This window comes from Crinia signifera, chromosome 3 (assembly GCF_055691185.1).
Source record: "Crinia signifera chromosome 3, ASM5569118v1, whole genome shotgun sequence".
Taxonomy (NCBI): domain Eukaryota; kingdom Metazoa; phylum Chordata; class Amphibia; order Anura; family Myobatrachidae; genus Crinia; species Crinia signifera.
Genome location: NC_139219.1, coordinates 82,722,561 through 82,743,356, shown reverse-complemented (window position 1 = coordinate 82,743,356; position 20,796 = coordinate 82,722,561). Strand labels below are relative to the sequence as shown.

The 20,796-nt window shown below is 42.4% G+C and overlaps 1 protein-coding gene across 3 annotated transcripts in view; it reads left to right on the top strand.

Moving 5' to 3' along the window:
• Positions 1 to 11,252: 11,252 nt before the first annotated feature.
• Positions 11,253 to 20,796, top strand: part of LTBP1 (latent transforming growth factor beta binding protein 1) — a 350,064-nt gene continuing 340,520 nt past the window's right edge. For all 3 annotated transcript variants that reach the window (XM_083176114.1, XM_083176113.1, XM_083176112.1), the window contains exon 1: positions 11,253 to 12,170. In XM_083176114.1, coding sequence (XP_083032240.1) covers positions 11,761 to 12,170 — 410 coding nt within the window. In that variant the 5' untranslated portion in view covers positions 11,253 to 11,760. The remainder of the gene's footprint in view (positions 12,171 to 20,796) is intronic.

Genomic DNA, 20,796 nt, shown 5'->3' with positions numbered 1-20,796 from the left:
TTAAGTGTCTCAGCAGTATGAGTGTGCAAATCCCCCCACTGTTCCCAATCAGTTGTCCCGCAGCTATTATACTTCATAGACCTACACATACTGGTGATTTTTGTTTTTTTACAGCATAAGTAAAATAATAATAGTAATATAGTGTGAAATGTATATACAAATAAAAACTTTAAAATAAAAGGAATCTTCCAGGCAGTAACAATGTTTAAATGCATGTTATCTTTGAGATTCAAGTTACATTTAAGTGACAGTCACTAATAATACTGTTGACAGGGTCAATTGGACTGTGGTCAATAAGATACTACCACACATGTTATATCCCCAGCACTGCCAGTTGTTACAAATATAACATGACATTTGGTGCAGTTACAATATACTTATGCAGACGGCTTGACGCTATTTGTAGAGTAACTTATCATTACACGGTTATCAAAAACAAAGACCAGACAGCATCGGGTGGCACGTATGGAAAAGTGAAGTGTACGTTTTGTATTTACACAATGAAGATTGCACCTTTTGCAGGCTAAGGGCCAGATGCACTAAGCTTCAAAAGTGATCAAATGAAGAGTGATAAACCACCAGCCAATCAGCTCCTACTTGCCATGTCACAGACTGTGTTTGAAAAATGTCAGGTAGGAGGTGATTGGTTGGTTGTTTATTACTCTCCATTTTATCACTTTTGAAGCTTAGTGCATCTGGCCCTGTATGCTTTTCTGGCTTTCACTTTAAGATACGCCAAAAAATCTATCACTAGTACACTGAACGGATGAATTGTCTTTAACTAATGTATTGACCCTACAAAATGGCTGCCTCTGTGTATAGTCTGCCATTGTTTTTCTTTTGTTATCTATTCTGCTATTGTGTTTGCAGAATTTCATTAAAACATTTGTTTTTAATTGTTTTTATTGTGTCATGCTTTCTTTATTGTGTACATAAAATATTCACAAATGAAAGCTGTCAGTGAAAACTCGCTGGACATTCACACGGAGGTGAAAATTGAAATTGAGTCTGAACTGTGCTGCTTGTGAAGTTCCCACTAATCTGAGGTGGTATTGATCATTCTGGTTTACTGTAGCTGATTATGTTACTGGAGGCGCATTGTGTAATCCTGCCGGTATGAGGTGAAAGGCATGTGCATAGTGGGAATGTCTCCTAGGAAATCCATTGCACAAACAAAGCTGTGATACAATGAAGGGTCTCATAAAACATAGTTTTAAAGTATACCATGGCTTGCAGCTTGTGTGGATTCTTGAAGAGAGATTACCATACACCATGAACAGCACCCTCAATGCCTGCTGAATACCTTACTTAAACAAATGCTATTGAAACAGAGAATAAAGCTTATCCCTAAAGAACCACTCCCTCCCTTAAATGACCCAAGTAAGTCGCACCCATCCACTGCTGCTCATCTGTGTGGAAAGCTAATGAGCTGCTTCCTAACATACTGGCACTTGGGGAAAAAGTTGTGTAAGGCACACCCCAGTGGTGTGTGTTGGGGGGGGGGGGAACATGGTGGAAATGGGGTCCACCACCTCTCCAGGGCTACATTAAGCCCTGATTCCAATCAGACTTACATACTGTACTTACAAACTCACATGTTCATAGAAAATTAATAGTTCAATGTATTATATAAATCATCATAACGGTAGCAAGAAATTTTTTAAAAAGGAGATAAAACCTAGATCTATAAATGGAATGCATACAGATAGCCAGCGGTCAGGATACGGGTACCGACTTCCCCTGTTGCCTAAACCTATCCCCCCAAATTCCGTCGTCACGCTAACCTGCCTCAGTGACTCAATGGCCCTCATTCTGGTCCCTGGCGAATTCGCAACATGGACCGATGTTAACGCACTGTGTATGCGCATATTCGCACATGTGCGAGTGCAGGATTGTTGAGCGGACATCTTCGGTGACTTGCATTGTCGCTGTGGTGATCGCACAGGGGGGGGTCAGGAGTGAGGCAGGTAGGGGGCAGTCGCATGCAAACTCCCTGCGTTTCCTGGGTGTATATTTATATGCATAACATCCATTCGCAAAGAGGCGGGGATGTGCAGACTGCGGTGGGGGCGGTCATTTGTGTGGGCACCAGGAGGTGGGCGGTGTTAGATTTTTCACTGCTTAGCAAGTCAACCAGAATCACCCGGAATGTTCGGCCTCCTAGCAGTCGGGATTCTGGCACCCACTGCAGAAAATGTATGACCCCATAATCAGTATCTAATCATTATGGGGAAATCATGTCTAAAGTCACAAGGCCAACACCATAATGTCGACTGTTATAATGTCCACACCTTGCAAATATCAACCCAGTCAAAATGCCAACATGGGCAAAATGTTGATAATAGAATTTTGAGGGGTGGGGTTTATAATCAGGAGTTTGGCTGAAAATTCGATGTTAACATAATGTACTGTACCTGTCAATATTATTTTCGGTATTGGCATTTTTCCATGTTAACACTGTGGTTAATGACATTCTGAAGGTGTCCTTTTATCTGTAAACATTTTGTACCTGTCAATATATGGTTCAAAGATAATAAATACAGACACCCTGCAGATAATTGATCGTGTTGCTCATACATTTTTTTCAATTAATTAGCCTTTTCCTCACGTAGTATCACTAGGCTAACATGCACTAACCTAGTTATTCTACATAGAGGAGTATCACTAGGCTAACATGCGCTAACCTAGTTATTCTACATACAGGAGTATCACTAGGCTAACATGCACTAACCTAGTTATTCTACATAGAGGAGTATCACTAGGCTAACATGCGCTAACCTAGTTATTCTACATACAGGAGTATCACTAGGCTAACATGCGCTAACCTAGTTATTCTACATACAGGAGTATCACTGGGCTAACATGCGCTAACCTAGTTATTCTACATACAGGAGTATCACTAGGCTAACATGCGCTAACCTAGTTATTCTACATACAGGAGTATCACTGGGCTAACATGCGCTAACCTAGTTATTCTACATACAGGAGTATCACTGGGCTAACATGCGCTAACCTAGTTATTCTACATACAGGAGTATCACTAGGCTAACATGCGCTAACCTAGTTATTCTACATACAGGAGTATCACTAGGCTAACATGCGCTAACCTAGTTATTCTACATACAGGAGTATCACTGGGCTAACATGCGCTAACCTAGTTATTCTACATACAGGAGTATCACTGGGCTAACATGCGCTAACCTAGTTATTCTACATACAGGAGTATCACTGGGCTAACATGCGCTAACCTAGTTATTCTACATACAGGAGTATCACTAGGCTAACATGCGCTAACCTAGTTATTCTACATACAGGAGTATCACTGGGCTAACATGCGCTAACCTAGTTATTCTACATACAGGAGTATCACTGGGCTAACATGCGCTAACCTAGTTATTCTACATACAGGAGTATCACTGGGCTAACATGCGCTAACCTAGTTATTCTACATACAGGAGTATCACTAGGCTAACATGCGCTAACCTAGTTAACCTACATACAGGAGTATCACTAGGCTAACATGCGCTAACCTAGTTATTCTTCATACAGGAGTATCACTAGGCTAACATGCGCTAACCTAGTTATTCTACATACAGGAGTATCACTAGGCTAACATGCGCTAACCTAGTTATCCTACATACAGGAGGTGATTCGGGTTGGTTTGCAGAAGCAAACTCCTTCTTTAATGTACAAAACTGTTAACATGGTGCCATCAGCACCTGTCTCCGTGGCAGCTTCCAGGCTGCTTGGTCCCCTGCGCTTGCTGTCCAGCGTCTCCCTGCTGTGTTACATTTGAGTGACAGCTGTCCCCAGAAAATCCCCAGCTAGCTTGCCTTCAGGGTGTCCCCATGCTGTGTCCATTACCACAGCGCTACTGCAGTGTCCAACGCTGTCATATGTGAGGGGAGTCCAGCACTGTCTCAGTGTGCCGGGAGGGGGGTTGGTAGCTGTCAGCTATCCCTGTACATAGCACTCAGCGCTACCCCGTTCTCCCAGACCCACAGCAAGTACTGCCACAGAGACTTCCATCCATCTACTGCAGGGGTGTGGAACCTTTTTTGTGCCAAGGGCCGTTTGTATGGGGGAAAAATCCTTCAGGGGCCATATGTTAAAATGTCTCTTACAAATTGTCCTGCTGCAGCCGTCCCACACTTCGGCGGCTACCGCTGAATAGGACTGACAGTCTCCAGTTGCTGTTGATCAAGAGGAACTACCGACCTCTCGCGAGAATTCCCCTTTACTTGACTCCCGGCAAAGCCGCCTGGTGGATGGGAGGGCCACTCAGACGGCTACGGGGGCCGCATACGGCCCCAGGGCCTGAGGTTCCCCACCCCTGATCTACTGCAACACCTGAATACACCTGTGTATACCTGCCTGTGATGTTATACACGGTATATACTGCATACCTGCACATTAACCATTTCAGGACTACTATTAATTCTGTGTTCACTCAAATAAACCACATTCCTGGTTAAGCTTCAAAAACGTGTGTCATCTAACAAGACCACAAGCATTACTAAAAATAATAAATACAGACACCCTGCAGCTAATTGTTCGTGTTGCTCATACATTTTTTTCAATTACTTAGCCTTTTCCTCACGTAGTAATCACTAGGCTAACATGCACTAACCTATTGATTCTACATACAGGGGTGATTCAGTTTGGTTTGCAAAAGCAAACTCCTTTAATGGCCAAAACCATATGCACTGCACATGTGCAGAGAAAGTTACATTTTGGGCAGTTATTTTGTTTCTGTGCAGTGTAAATACTGGCTGCATTATTTTTACACTGCAATTTAGATTTCAGTTTGAACACACCCCACCCTAATGTAACTCTATCTGCACATGTTACATCTGTCCCACCTGCAGTGCACATGGTTGTGTCCATTAAATAAGGAGTTTGCTTTTGAAAACCAACCTGATATAGGCCCACAGTGTAGAATCAGTGGGTTTGACTGAGTATTAAAATGCAAACCTGCATTTTAACACAGATTTTTCCTCAGGAGCTGCGATAAAATCCTGCCTCTGGTAACTTGCGCGGATGGTACCCACAGCTAATTGAATCAGGGAGCAATGATAAATAAACCCTATGAATGTCCAAAAAACATACTGGGCCCCTGTCAACACTAGAATTATAAATAAAGCTTTTTCGTCCATTTTGACTGCTGCTAAAAGATTCTAAATGCAATTTGTGTCTGCAGAGTGGTGCCAATGTCTTACTGGTGCTGTCTGTGCCATTTATGCTGCTTTCAGACCGCATCTCTGGCTGTGACCCTGTATTTGGAAACGTTTCCAAAAACGGGTCTGCCAGATAAAACCCCTTTCACACCGCAGCACTTAAACGGTATATTACCGTTTAAGTGCCGATTTTTTGACACTGGCAGACCCGTTTTTGGAAACTTTCCAAATACAGGGTCAAAGCCAGTGCAGCCTTCAGCCCTCCCCTCCGTGCAGCTCCCCCCTCCTCCCCCCCCTCGCGCGTGTCGACCGAGAGCGTGTCGACGCCCCCGCGCATGTCGACGCCCCCTTGCATGTCGACACGCGCCCCCCGCGTGTCGGCGCCCCCCCCCCCCCGTGTCGACTTACCCCGTGCCGGTACCTCCGTTGTGGATCCCGGCACTGCAGCTCAGTATGCTCGGAAAGCACTTATGAAAAAAGTGTCTTCCAGAAAATGGCTGCCCCATAGGAAACCCTGTTTAAAAAAACTGTCTTTCGTATGGGGGCAGCCATTTTCTGAAAGACACTTTTTTCATAAGTGCTTTCCGAGCATACTGAGCTGCAGTGCCGGGAACCACAACGGAGATACCGGCACGGGGTAAGTCGACACGGGGGGGGGGGGCGCCGACACGCGGGGGGGGGGGGCTCCAGTGCGCGCGGGGGGGGGGGGGCTCCAGTGCTGTGAATACTTAATGAGCGCTCATTAAGTATTCACTGTGCTGAATTTAGGACCTAGCTCATTGGCTGGGTCCTAAATACCGTTTCAGAACCGATTTTGAGCCTAAAATACCGGTTCTGAAACGGGTAGGACCCTGCATTTTAACCGGTTAGAAAAAACTTTTTTTCTAACCGGTTAAATGGTCCTGCACCTTTCAGACCGCACACATTACCGTTTTAAAACGGTAAAAAAACGGCAATATACCGTTTTTAAAGTGCGGTCTGAAAGAGGCATTAGTGGTTAGTATTTTCAGCAGACCTGTTTCCCTTCAAATTTTTTTCACAAGTACTGATAACAAATTTGGCACGCAGTGTCACTGGCATTTTTATTATGCCTTGGGGGGTAACTAGCCTTAAGAGCATATTACCGGACCCTCTCCATGAGGGAGAAAATGCTCTGTTCCTGGACTTCCCTGGTAATGTATGATTGCCATCAACTGTGGTGACACACCTTTCTAATCCATTAACCAGCTCCCTACAGGTGATGGCAATCATACATTACCAGGGAAGTCCAGGAACAGAACATTTTCTCCCTCATGGAGAAGGTCAGGTAGGCGAGTATACTTAAGAGAACTTGCAACATTTCATAAAATTAAATAATTTTATAATGCCTAGTGCAAAAAGAGATCATGGGAAAACAGTTTACTATGGCCTTGATTCAGATCCTGACGTATGTGAAGGACCTGTGCTATAAATATTTAATCAACGGATCACTAATTAGACAATTCAAAATCCGTGCGCAGCATTCGCATTGTGCGTGTGTGGGCGCAGTTTGCAAACAAATATCAGCACACATGGCAGTCGCAGTTTGATTGGTAGGAAGCAAGCGTTTAGAGGTAGAAACATGGTGTTTTATAAGTGTGTTTGATGAAATACAGGCGTGCCAAGGCGTTTTCTCTGATGCCAGCGATGACAACTTCCAGCTTTTTTATTTAGCAGATTAGTGGAGTCTGGTGCGATTGCTTTGCTATTTGATTGAATTGGGATCTAATCGCACGGCAAGGCAAATGCATTAGATTTGGACTATATACTACAGATCTGTACTATACAGTATACTCTTCCCTGCACAGTCTATTTTTTTATTTGATTTCGATGCCGCGCTTGGAATTGAATTGAAATCTAAGCAGTTTTGATAGAAAATAGACCACATTGAACCGTGTGTATGGGTAGTAGACTTACTCAGATAGTAAAATGTTTGATGATTCAGTTTTTGTAAATGGATCTGCGAATGTATTGCTATTTGTGATGCATGCGCAATTTTGCTGAGCAAATTATTTCTTTAATGAGCAAAACCATATGCACTGCAAATGGGGCAAACGTAACATACAGTATGCAAAGACATTCAGATTTGTGTGGGGTGTGTTTAAATTAGAGATGTGCAGGTTCTGATTTACTCTGATTTCAAAGCAGGATCCTATTGGCTATCAACTGTCAAGTGATTTGGGATAGCCAATAGGATCCTGCTTTGAAATCAGAGTACATCAGAACCTGCACATCTCTAGTTTCAATTGAAATCTGAATTTCAGTGTAAAAATAAAGCAGCCAGAAACAAAATAACTCACCCAAATCTAACTTTCTTTGACATGTTACATCATCCCTACCTGCAGTGCACTTGGTTTAGCCCATTAATTTTGGATGTCGTATATATATATATATATATATATATACTGTAGATGGCAATAAGGCGTCACTCGGAGACTGGATACAACTTCAAAAATTTATTGTGTGGTGACCGACACCAGTGTTTCGAGACAACAGCTCGTCCTCAGGGTTCAAGGACGAGCTGTTGTCTCGAAACACTGGTGTCGGTCACCACACAATAAATTTTTGAAGTTGTATCCAGTCTCCGAGTGACGCCTTATTGCCATCTACAGTATATTTGGTCGCTGACCTGGGAAGGCACCGGAGCAAGTATTGTCTACATTAAGTTGTGGAGTGCCGGATTCTTCGTTTGTTTATATATATATAGACATATATATAGACATTGTAGGGGCTCTGCACACACAAAATTAACTGATAATAAATAGTGGAGATTTGGTTCATGAATTGATCAATGCATTTAAGCCTGCAGCCCCCTTCACGGGACCCCACTTTTCTGCAGGTCCTAACACTATCGCTGAAAATGGCTACAATACACATAGCTATCACATCAATGTTTGATTCCAGGCATGCTATCTGGTCTGAAGCTCACAACACACTTTGCTTTTATAGGTGAGCAGCTACCAACACACCTGTCACTTATCATCTAGGGAAATGGTTAACATAAGCTATGGAATCTTAGTTAAAGCAGGGTGCATGAGAGAATGTGACCACAATAAGACTAATTTTAAAAATTAATCTAATAAACAATATATACACTTAACATCGGCACTCACCTTTCCTAGTTTTGGGGTGCCCTATGGCTTGTGACCACATTGTTTAAACAGACATTGTAGGGGCTCTGCACACACTAAATTAACTGATAATAAATAGTGGAGATTTGGTTCATGAATTGATCAATGCATTGGGTGCCCTATGGCTTGGTCACAAGCCATAGGGCCTGCTGTTGTATTGAATCACCAGACACTATGTTAATTGATTCCACCAAATGACCGTGTAAATTGTGTATCTTTTATAAGCCGTGTTATTGGCTTTTATTAAATATTTTATAAACTGAGGAAAAATTGTGTACTTTCACCATTAGCGCACTCTGTTTCTGCTTTGTATATATATATATATATATATATATATATATATATATATTACGTTAGCCAAAATTGCACACTGTTAACCCTGCATACGATACTGATGTGCCGTCAAGCGACATCGGTATCAAGAGTAGAGACAGACTGTGCTATACTTGCCCTTTAGAGAATACAGATTAAGAAGCATCAGGATTTTCATCCCTATTCCCCTGAAAAATAGTATACCTTACATGAATTCCTAAAGTGTATGCTGAGAAATGCTGGGGATAATCTAGCATTGCAAATCCATTTACTACTGATTTAATGGAACTGCAGTGTTGTGCCGATGTGTTCAAGCAAATGCGGGCTACTCAGTCCTGTCTGAAGGCATATTGTTTGTACTTAGTATACATAGGTGTAAAGGTGCGTACACACTGATAGTTTTAGACCTTTGAGTGCCAACATCTCTGTGAGAGATTTTAAAAATATCCACTAAAAATCCCATTGTTGCTCACATTTGTAATAAATTCAAATAAAAAATGTTATAAAAATTATATTTTCTATATAAGGTAAACACTACACTACAACAATTTTCACACCTATTTTGACAAATTCACTTGGCACTGAAAAGGTTAAACACACTGTAATATTTTTAACCAGTGATAACAACAGGGGCGGATTGGCTATAGAACCCGTTGGGAAGATTCCTGGTGGGCTGACATGAAGGCAGATGGTGACAGACTGGTGGTATTGGTGTGTTAGGGGGTAGAAGGTGGCTGGCAGGCGATGTGGCGTGTAAAGTGCACACAGGGTCACTTTAAATTCACAATCCGCCTATGACACCAGGGAAGGGCATTGCAGTGGAACTAGTATAAAGTCACAGACAGAACTGCAGGAAAAGATACAAGTATGGCGGCAACTGTGTCCAACTCAGAATCATGCCCTATGAGGATGAATCCCGCCACTTCAAGAGACCCCACCCACTTCACATTCCCCGCCTCCATGAGCACTGCTTCTAAAAAATTCCCAGGCTGGTTTTCTATCCCAATCCAATCCTGTATAAAGATATCATTAACAATATTGTTGTGCATATCACCTAGGGGGATATTTACTAAGATATGATTCTACTTCACATATGATGTTGCTATGGGCCACCAATCAGATCCTGTCTACTATTTTCTAGAGGTTGCTAAATAAATAAGAAGTAGATTCTGATTGGTTGCCCATAGCAACATCACATGTGAAGTAGAATTCACATCTTAATAAATTCCCCCCTAGTGTGAACATACTATGGGCCTGATTCAGACCCGATCGCTGGGCTGCAAATTCATCGCTGGCCATTTGCAAGTTGAGTGACAGGCACAAGGACGTTTGGGGGTGGCACGCCAGCATTTTCTGGGAGTGCCCCGCAAAACGCAGGCGTTGTCCGGCTGTTGGGAGGGAGGTGTTGCTGATGTCAGCTGCAGCCTCCACCCCCTACTCAGCGATGCGAGCAGGGGGAAAAGAATTTGATGATGAGTGATTGTGAATAGTCTTCCCCCTGTGGGCACAGCTGCAGATGTATTTGCAGCCACGCACAGGTTGTTGTTTTTGTAATAAAATGAAAAGTAAGTGACTCTGCGCTGACACCTGTCCAAAAAGTGTGTCACACTCCTGAGGAAGGGACAAATAGCTCCCGATACGCATTGCAGCAGACTGAAGTGTGTCACTGGTGGAGGGAGATTTTTCAGAACTGGACCTTTGTAACACCTGAGCCCTTGGTTTTCCGGAGAACCAGAATTACTTCAGAATCTAAAGATCTTTTCTACAGGCGTTCCAAACACCAGCATCTGTGTGTTTTTTACAAATAAATGTGTTATTTTTACAATATCACACTAATATGAATATTTTATTTTCCATATGTCTCCAATATACAAATTAATGGAGAGCCTCTAGTCAGGAGAAGAGATCTAGAATATCTCTATACCTACTTTTGTCACCTACTTCATTTTTTCTCACACGTTTTGGACAGGTGTCAGCGCACAGAGTCACTTACTTTTCATTTTATTACAAAAGCCTTTTAGTTACTGGGGAGTAACTTTTAGTGGCTAGTGCTGCAGACATCAGATTCAGCACATAGTGTTTAGACTCAAACTATCATACTGTATAACAGGTTGTTGTTTGTCCAGGAGCTCCAGGTTGGTCAACCGGGTTATAAGCGGTGGTGCTTTCACATTGCACCTTGACCCAGGTCCATATTTCACCAACCTGGCAATAGCCTGGCTCCGAGTTGCAATGAAAAATGGGTATAAGTATGCATGCAGGTGTGGTCACATAGCGTATCTATGCAATGTGTCCAGCCAAGCTGCTTTTGAGCAATATACAGTATGCCTTATTTACTTTGAAACCATATATATATATTTAGCAAAAAGTCCTACAATTATTACGTAAAACATTACATCAATGCAAAAAATCCATTTAATGTTAAAAACAGTATTAACAGATGTTATGATATTAGGATCATTAAGTCATCATTTGGACTTTGTCATGTTCAAAAGCAAAACAATGCTAAATATGTGTTACACTAGGCTAGGATGTAATGTGTGACCTCATAACTCAGGGGGGTGGCTGCTGTACAGATTAAAACCCATTTTAAGCTTACTGTAGCTTCCACTTTCTGTGTGTGTCTTCCACAGCACACTCACACATACATACAGGCAGAGAGCCCTGCTCCGGCAGCTCAGGCAACCTAAACATCTGCTCCTTATAGAAGCCCCTTGAACTGCCCCCTCCTCCTACTACTCTCCCTCTCTCTCCTTTCTCTCTCTCTCGCTCTCTCTCAGTCACTTTTTTTTTTTTTTTGGCTGCTGGTTTAAAACCAGCTCCTGAAGCTGCATATTCCTCTCCCATTCCATATCCCAGGCATGCCTGTTACTGTAGCTGGCTACAAGTGAGCTGCTTCTGCTTCCATACAGCCTGAACTTTCCCTGGGACAAGAGGAGTTTCTTTTCTTGGCTTAGCAGCCAGAGAGGAGGAGGAGGAGGGGGCACAGAGTTTGAAAGAAGAAGAACCCGCAGAAGAAAGGAAGGCATACATATACATATAGAACCAAGAGAGCCATTCTATCTGAAGCAGCCCTATAGATACAACACCTATATAGTGTATGCTGGATTTATTCTCTATACATGGCTAATAACAGGTGTGGAGTGTTCCTGTGCTCGTGTCTCTGTCTGTGCACTGTCCTGGCTAATATAGAGAGAGTGAGGAAGATCACTTATGTAGTGCACCCAGGACCCCCGGGGATCTACCAGCAACCGCAGCAGCAGCACTCTGTGGCTATGAGCAGGAGCAATGTGGTGGTCAGCAGCAGCAACAGCCAGCAGCACAGCGGTGCCAGCCATGTGAGTGCCCAGGAGCGGAGCCGCAGGATGAGCAGAGTCAGCTCCAACCCTTCCCTGGTGCAGAGACAGCAGCCGGCCCAGATCCGGCACTTCTCCTTCTCCCGCAGCAGCAGCAGCAACCTCCACCAGGATGCGCAGAGAAGCCCAAGCAGCAGCAGCACTATGCAGCAGCTGCAGCAGCACAAGCTCCAGGGGTGAGAGACTGTCTGGGGCAGGGGGTGGGGAGTCAGCACTAGGGGCATGCTTAGACAGCGCTGCTCTGGTAATAGCCCAGAGATACATCTCAGCCACTAGTGGGGAGTATCAGCAGCAGTGATCTATGTGTGTGCAGAGGGAGGCAGGTGGCTCAGCCTGTGGCACATTTCTCAATGGGGAGAACGTGATTGACAGACATGGGATTATGTGTGTGACTGTGTGTGAGTGTGTGTGTGAGAGAGAGAGAGAGAGAGGTGGTTGGTTGGGTGCTGTAAGTGGTGAGTGAGGGGAACTGTGTTCTCCTCTGTGAGTGTAATATGTGGTACAGGCTGACAGTACATTAAGGAAAGATTATAATGACCACCCAAACTTAGATAATCACTTACAGGTTGCATTAACCATGGGCTGGCACTGAGCTGCCCACACATACTGCATGATGTTAATGTATAGAATGACAGCTGATGCTGTAAGTTTGAGCTGTACCAGAGTGTACGGTGACATGCTTTCTTAGACAACAACTCGCTGTTAGTTAATTCACTAGAATGTAAGCTCTTCAGGACAGGTTAACTGCTGAGTTACACATGTATAAGTGGACTATAGCTACTGTATCTCCAATCTGAAGTCATAATGCTAACAGCAGCGTTCTCATATTCTAGATATGTTGTTTTTTTTTGCAAATCAGGATTAAACAATTCCCATATATACAGAGATGCCTGAATGTCTGAGACATCTTGGCATCATTTCCAGCATCCTGCAATCACAGAGGTGGAGTCTGACATATTTACAGTATCTGTGTAGTTTGGGACTGGCTGTATCTTCTGCATCTTCCCTAAAGGTCTCAGCACAGTTATACTTTCTCTTATGCCAAGGAGGTTCCCTAACCCGGGAGAGTGCAATGTCATACCCGAGGCACTGAAATCTGCAGTTCCCTGACTCATCAAACTTGTTAGACCACATCATTATGTAGATTACAGATATACAGTACCAGCAGGTGCCAGTGGTTTACAATTTTCATTAACATATCTTGAAGTAACATCCAAATGCTTTACATTTACAATAACCTCTTTATACAGTATAGTGAGCTACATTTTCCTGGGAATTACCATGGTCATGAATGCAAATAACAGGGTTGATACAGTGATTTCAAATTGTAAATTCCCTACCTCATCATACCCCTTTCACATCACAATTAATTACCCGATACAAGCTGGTTTGACCCGGTAATTAGTGCGATGTGAAAGAAGTTACCGTGTCCCGAAAACAGGTAGCAACACGGCAATACGAACCGGTAAAACAGAGTCCTTACCGGTTCATTGCCGCGTTGCTAGGCGGTGTGAACGGGTTAAACGAGCGACCCATTTCCCATTCACACTATGGAGGAGGCAGCACTTGGAGCAGCGCCGGCTCGAAGTGCTGCCTCCTCCCCCCGATGCGCCGACTCCCTGCCGCACCCCCCAGATGACGTCAGCAAACCAAAATGCAGGTTTGTGGTCTCGGTGTGAACCTTCATTTTGCGATGTGAAATCAGTAAAAGTGTCATATAATCCCAAAATGTTTCCAGTGCCATACAGAACGCTGGCATGATAGGGTAATCACAGAAAGGGTAGTGGATAAGTGGAATAGCCTCCCATCAGAGGTGGTAGAGGCTAAGACAGTAGAACAATTTAAACATGCTTGGGATAGGCATATGAATATCCTTACAAAGAAATAAGGATTAAAAAGGGTTGAGATTACCTAAAGGGTAAAAAAAGGGGCAGACTAGATGGGCCAAATGGTTCTTATCTGCAGTCAAATTCTATGTTTCTATGTTTCTATGATTTTTTAGGATTGTTACAAACAGTATACAATTTCCATCCTTCTACTTTACAAACTAGTTCCTGTAATTTTCTAGCAATGCTATGTCATTTTAATTCATTACAAGATACTATACTACTATAGTACAGTCGGTTCCAATTTTCTTACAGTAAAATATAATAATAATCAAGTCTATTGATGATGCTTTACTTGGGAGTACAGTGTCCCATGTGAGCACATAAACTACAGCAGGGGAAGAAATGAAGCAGATTTTTTTGCCTGTGTGAAATTTTTAGAAATCTCATATACATTTTATGTTGCTTTCATGTCAAAAAGCCACACACCAAAATGAAACCGGTTTGTTAATATGTATTAACCCTTTGAGTTCCAACATCTCTGTGAGAGATTTGCAAAATACCAGCTAAAAATGCCAGCGTCGATCAAATGTGTTATATAAATTGAAATAAAATAGGTTTTGTAAAAAAAGATTATATTTCCTATATAAGGTAAACAGTACAGGTCATTATGATGAATAAAAATGTTTGCTTGCCAATTTTCACACCTATTTTGTCAAATTCACTTGGCACTCAAAGGGTTAAATAATAACAGTATATATTCAATATATATCCTTGCCGTTAAACCCCTGCGCTGGCCGCTCACCCTATTCAACGAGAAGAAGACAGCGAGGATTCCCCCTGCGGCTAATGCAGGGAGCCCGCATACGCCGTTTCCCCCTTGCTCCGAAAACCTAGCGCGGGGGGGGGGGGGGGGGGGATGGCGTGTGCAGGGGGTCAGTTGAATGCTGACCCTGCGAGCTGTGACAGGAAGCAGGCAGCACTGCTCGCTGTCACAGCTCGCAGAAAGCATTGAGTACACCCCATTGTAAACCTATGTTCTTATGCAATACCGTTAATAATTGAACCTTCAAATATTTCTGGAGTCTTCTCACAATTTGTTACTACTATTTTTACTATACTATATATCATTAGTGTGCTTCTAGAAACTCTTGTATTTGATGGTGTGAGTTGTTAGTTATCTAATTTCCCTGATCTATTGACTGATAAGAATGATAGGAAGGTGACACAGGAGGGGTTTATGACCCCAATATTATTAGTCTCACCGTGGGAGTGAATTGTTTTATCTTGGCATATTTACTAAGGAATTTTGTAATGTATATGAATGAACAAATACATCTTAAGAGGGCATGACCCAGATAATGAGTAGTGCATAGAATTCTTTATGGTCTTGTGGTTTCCCCTATTAAGTTGCACATTACCCAAACAATGTGTTCCAAATGTGATACATCCAAATAAATGTCAAATATATAGTAGCTAAGCTGCAAAGAGACTCACCTGGCAAATAACAAGAGTGATCAGTTTATTTTCGTTACTGCAGCCAGGAATAGGGCTGCCTAACTTAGAGCCTAATTCAGGTTGGCTTGCAAAAGCAAAATCTCTCTCTAATGGACAAAACCATGTGCACTGCAGGTGGGGCAGATGTAACATGTGCAGAGAGAGTTAGATTTGGGTAGGGTGCGTTCAGACTGAAATCTAAATTGCAGTGTAAAATAAAGCAGCCAGTATTTACTCTGCACAGAAACAAAATAACTCCCCCAAATATAACTGTCTCTGCACATGTTACATCAGCCCTACCTGCAGTGCAGCATAGTTTTGTCCATTAAAGATGGAGTTAGCATTTGCTAACCGTACCCCTTTAAGCTTGGGTCTCTACCATTGCATTAGCCTGGTGGGCCCTTCGTGTCTCAATCCAACTATGAATGCTGACCGACCTACTGTATGTAGTGTATGCAATTGTCATCAGTTACTTCAACCATAGGGCTGCTGCTCCTTTCCTATAATCTTTAGCCCAGGTTATTGTATCACGTTTATTAAATTATTTAGTTGAAAATCACCTATGTAAAGTGTTTAGATGAAGCTTTAAGTGGAAAAGTCACTTGTAACTGGATTGCCTAACCAATCCAACAGCATGACACTTGCAAACTCTTGTGCATCCACAAACTTCTGGCACAAGAAGGAAAACCTGAATAAGTTCTGTACATGTTTGGTAGTACAGAAAGTCTGGCTGTGTATCATTATATTTGTCATGCTAGATAAGATGGCGGTGGGTGGACCACTATTTATTTTCTACAGTACTTGATACACAGGAGGTTTTTGGCTAACCTTATTTGTAGTTTATGTTTCTTCTTAACATGATCTGATTTGTTTTGTTTTCCAACCAACTTGGGCAGAGTTACTTGGATATTGAATGTTAAAAACCATGGGTGTGGCATGTACAGTATAAACATAAAAGCTCTCAATAAACCAACATGTAACATTTGGGGAATATAAAAAAGGTAAAGTAAACAGATGACCTTTTGTTTGCATTTGTAACACACACACAACATTGTACTTAAAACACACAACTACAAAACCACAGAGCAGAATACCTCACAAAACACATCTGTCTAGCGCTTTTGTTGTTAGACTTATTACACACCCAGCAAAAACATTCAATTTATCAGTAACTTCCAAACCATTGACATTCAGCAGATGACACATTAGTGGAGGGACAGATGTCTACATAGCTTTCAACGTTTGTAATAAATCCCAGGCACACATTGCATGTAAGCTTATTACTTGTGGTGCAGGCCATGCAATCAGGGCTAGATTAACAATGGGGCAGATGGGGCTGCAGCTCCAGGCCTCCGCATTAAAATAGACCCATCATCATGACAGCATGAGGATCACCAGCTGGCTACATGGTTGGCCATAAATCATAAAAATATAGCATTTTTATTTTACACATGAATACAATTCTTGTACTTTTATATGGGAAACGGTCATCTGTCAGACCAGACTTAGGTAGACAGTCATTAGGTCGACCCCGGAAGGTCGACTGTCCCCAAGGCCGACAGGGTTAAATGTCGGCATGGCTCAAGGTCGACGTGACTTAAGGTCGACATGGGCCAAGTTCGACATGGTTTTAGGTCGACAGTCATTAGGTCGACATGCGTTTTTCACTGTTTTTTTGAGCCGACATGTGCCGACAGGCGGTATTTCATGCCCTACCATCCACTAGGTCGTGGTGTGAGAATAAAATAGTGTGCCGAGCGCAGCGAGGCACCGTGCCCGAAGCATAGCGAAGCGAGGGGCTGCGGTTCAACTACAACTGTGTCCATGTCAAAAATGTCGACATTTGGGTCAAAAAACAGTGAAAAACTCATGTCGACCTAATGACTGTCGACCTAAAACCATGTTGACCTTGGCCCATGTCGACCTTAAGTCATGTCGACCTTGAGCCATGTCGACCTTTAACCCTGTCAACCTTGGGGACAGTTGACCGTCCGGGGTCGACCTAATGACTGTAGACCTAAGTCTGTTCTGACAGATGTACCGCTTCCTTTTATATATGTAGGGAGACATGAGGTATATAGTGTATGGGTTCTACATGACTCATGGCATTGGCATCACCTTCTCCACTTTTCATAACAGGCCCTGGAATATTTCCAGCTCCAGGCCCATTAGGCCATTAAGGTGCATACACACTGTACAATTTTTTTGACCAATTCTTTTGGCCAATTTCGTTCATTTCGGCCATTCTGAACGAAATTGGTCAAAATATCTTTCAGTATGACTGCGATGAACAATGAATGAATGATGATGATGATACCGGCCGTTTGTTCATCAAGATTGTTCGTCAAATGTGCATGCAGCTCAATTTGAATATCTTTCTATAAACTGTAGCTAGATCTTTCATCTTTCATCTGTCAGATCTTTCATCTTTCGTCTGTCATCAATATCTTTCATCAACATCTTTCATCCAGTACACTGGGCTCAAGGGAAATGTCTTTCAACAAAATTGGCCAAAAAAATTGTACGGTGTGAGTATGCACCTTTACTCAACTTTTCAGGTCCTACAACCCCCATCGCACATACTGTACTTGAATATCCAGGAGACTACCAATTGCTGAGACATTTCTTGGGGGAGCATAGCACCCTCCCAGATCTTAAACACTCCCTTAGCAATGAGTCATACCATCATGGCCCCTGATTATTGAGTAAACTTAGTAACATGTAAATAAAGACCCACTATACTGCTTTCTAATTGGTGTTTATGCATAGTTGCCTACCCTCCTGCATTCTGCAGGAGACTTCCTGAAATAGCAGCAATCTCCCTCTCTCCCTCATTAGTCTAGCAATCTCCCTCATTTCACCTAGCCCATATTACACTGTTATATTTTGGGGGTAAAAAGGAATGAGAGATACATTTAATCATCAGCACCATTTCCCAGCACTTTAGCAAGTATAGTAGCTCTTACTTGCTTTGGGGCTCATCTACATTTGTATATGTCATTTTACAAGATTCCTCTCAGTACACAGCCAGGCTTCTAGGTGCCAGTCTTCTAGGTTCGCGATCTCTTTTCACAATCTCTACATATATGGAACTAGACATGCCCTTTGGGTGGAGCATGACACGCCCCCTCAATGGAGCACTGTGCAAAATTCTACTACCGACTATAATCTCCCTGAAACTAGTTTTCAAAAGTAGGCAAGTATGTGTTTATGCCATAAGTTTTTGCTGAGTTGGCCTGGCTTCTATTGACACATCTGACTTTTCAAATCTTCTGTAGAACAAGTTGTGCTGTAACAGATCTGTCCATATATATTATTTACTCTATATATCTTACTATTTTATGTAATTCACATAAACTTGTATGCTGTCTTGTATTCAATTATCTTTAAATAGACCTGCAAATACCACCTCTAGACAGAAGTTCCCTATCCTTAATAGAGAAACAAATGTCAAATAAAATGTTTCCTATTATATATATGTATATATATATATATGTATATATATATATATATATATATATATATATATATATATATATATATAATACAGGAAGGTGCGGCACTTTGCTCAAACAAACAGCATGACGTTGCTGGAGTAATGTCTACGTTTCAAAATTTTATATTTTGTCATCAGGATACAAAATATTACATTTTGAAACGTTGACATTACTGCAGTGGCGTCATGCTGTTTGTTTGAACAAAGTATCGTGAGTGCTGCACCTTCCTGTATTATATCCATGCCATTGCTGCTGTGGAGGCACCGATCACCTACCGTTACTGCTGTTGGGAGTGCCGGACCCTTCTTCTCTATATAAATATATATATATATAGAACATGGAACAGGGCCGGCACTCTGGTTTCCAATGGCAGCTGCCCGGGTGCAATGTTCCCTCTAATTTTACGAAGGCTATGTGCGGAAAAAGATTTTGGCTGTGCAACTTTGGAAGGAAATTTTTATTTTTGTGCTTCACATATATAACTGGAAAACGACGTTCAGCATTTGTGTTACCTTTTCTTCAAAATTATATTACACATTCAAAACACAGCACATGATGTAGTTAATGGGTGAAACATACATTAATTTAGTCCGCAACAGCAAAAAGTTGACCACTGCTGCTTTGTGCGCTCTGTTGTAATGTCTGTGCGCATGCTCTGCGAGTTGTGTGCGCGCGCACACGCGCACAGCTTAGAGGGAACACTGCCCGGGTGCCATTCACAAAAGATATGCAGTAGTACAGAGACAAAGGCACTCCCAGGGTCTTTCTCCAATATATCATGCCCGACACAGCCAAATAGGTGCTAACGTTTTGGGACGCACTTTGTATTTTTATGCTTTGATAAAGGGAGTCACATCCCGAAACGTTAGCACCTATTTGGCTGTGTCGGGCTAATATATTGGAGAAAGTCCCTGGGAGTGCCTTCGTCTCTGTACTACTATATATATATACATATATATATATATATATATATATATAGTGTTCCCTCTAGAAATGAGGGCGGGCAGGGGGGCAGCGCAAGGGGGGCGGACCGGGCACGCCAACGTCACAGTTGTGGGCGGTTCCAGGCCGATGTCACAAAAGGGGCGTGCCTGGGCCGCGATGTCATGACAGGGGGCATGCCCGGCCCCGCCGAAGTTACCGTGCACACAGCCAGGGCAGGCACCAGGCTGTTTTAGCGGGCCGCTGCTAGCAGGGCAGGGCGCATTTTGCCCTGTAAAAATCGGGCAGGGCGCAGCGCCCCGCTAAAACAGCCTAGCGGGAACACTATATATATATATATACACGCACACACACACACACACACACAGGTTGAGTATCCCTTATTGAAATATCCATTATCCAAGTTATCCTGAAAACCATAGTCTCCAAAATATCCTTTTTTTTTGTTGCTAAAAACCTACTGGGTATAACTGTAACTGACACTACTGAGGACATCTGTAACTGGCACTACTGGAGAGATTATATGTAGTTTGCACTAAATATGTGAAAGAAAATGATTGCTTGACATTCAAATTCAGTGCCTGAGATACTGTAGTACACAGATTTTACTTCATGTTTTAAAACCTTGTTTTATGCACAAATAAAATACATGTGTGTGTTTTTCATGTGATTGATGTGTTTATACAACATAAATGCAAGGTACCTTAAGAAACCTCTTTTAAATATATAAATATTCCAAAATACGGAACAATCCATTTTCCAAAACACCTCTGGACCACAGCATTTTGTAAAAGGGATACTTAACGTGTGTGTGTGTATATATATATATATATATATATATATATATAAAAAATGCTTCCTGCATATTACAGCAAACTAGCAGCCCTGGAGGCTCAAATATAAAACTCAATTGGCAAAACTTCAGAGGAACAAATTAGCAGCAAAATGTAGGGTCAGATTTGTCAGTGAGGAAAATATCCTGCTGGCATATTACGTTAGCATTAAAACCTCTTGTGCCAGTTTTCTGGACAGGATATACT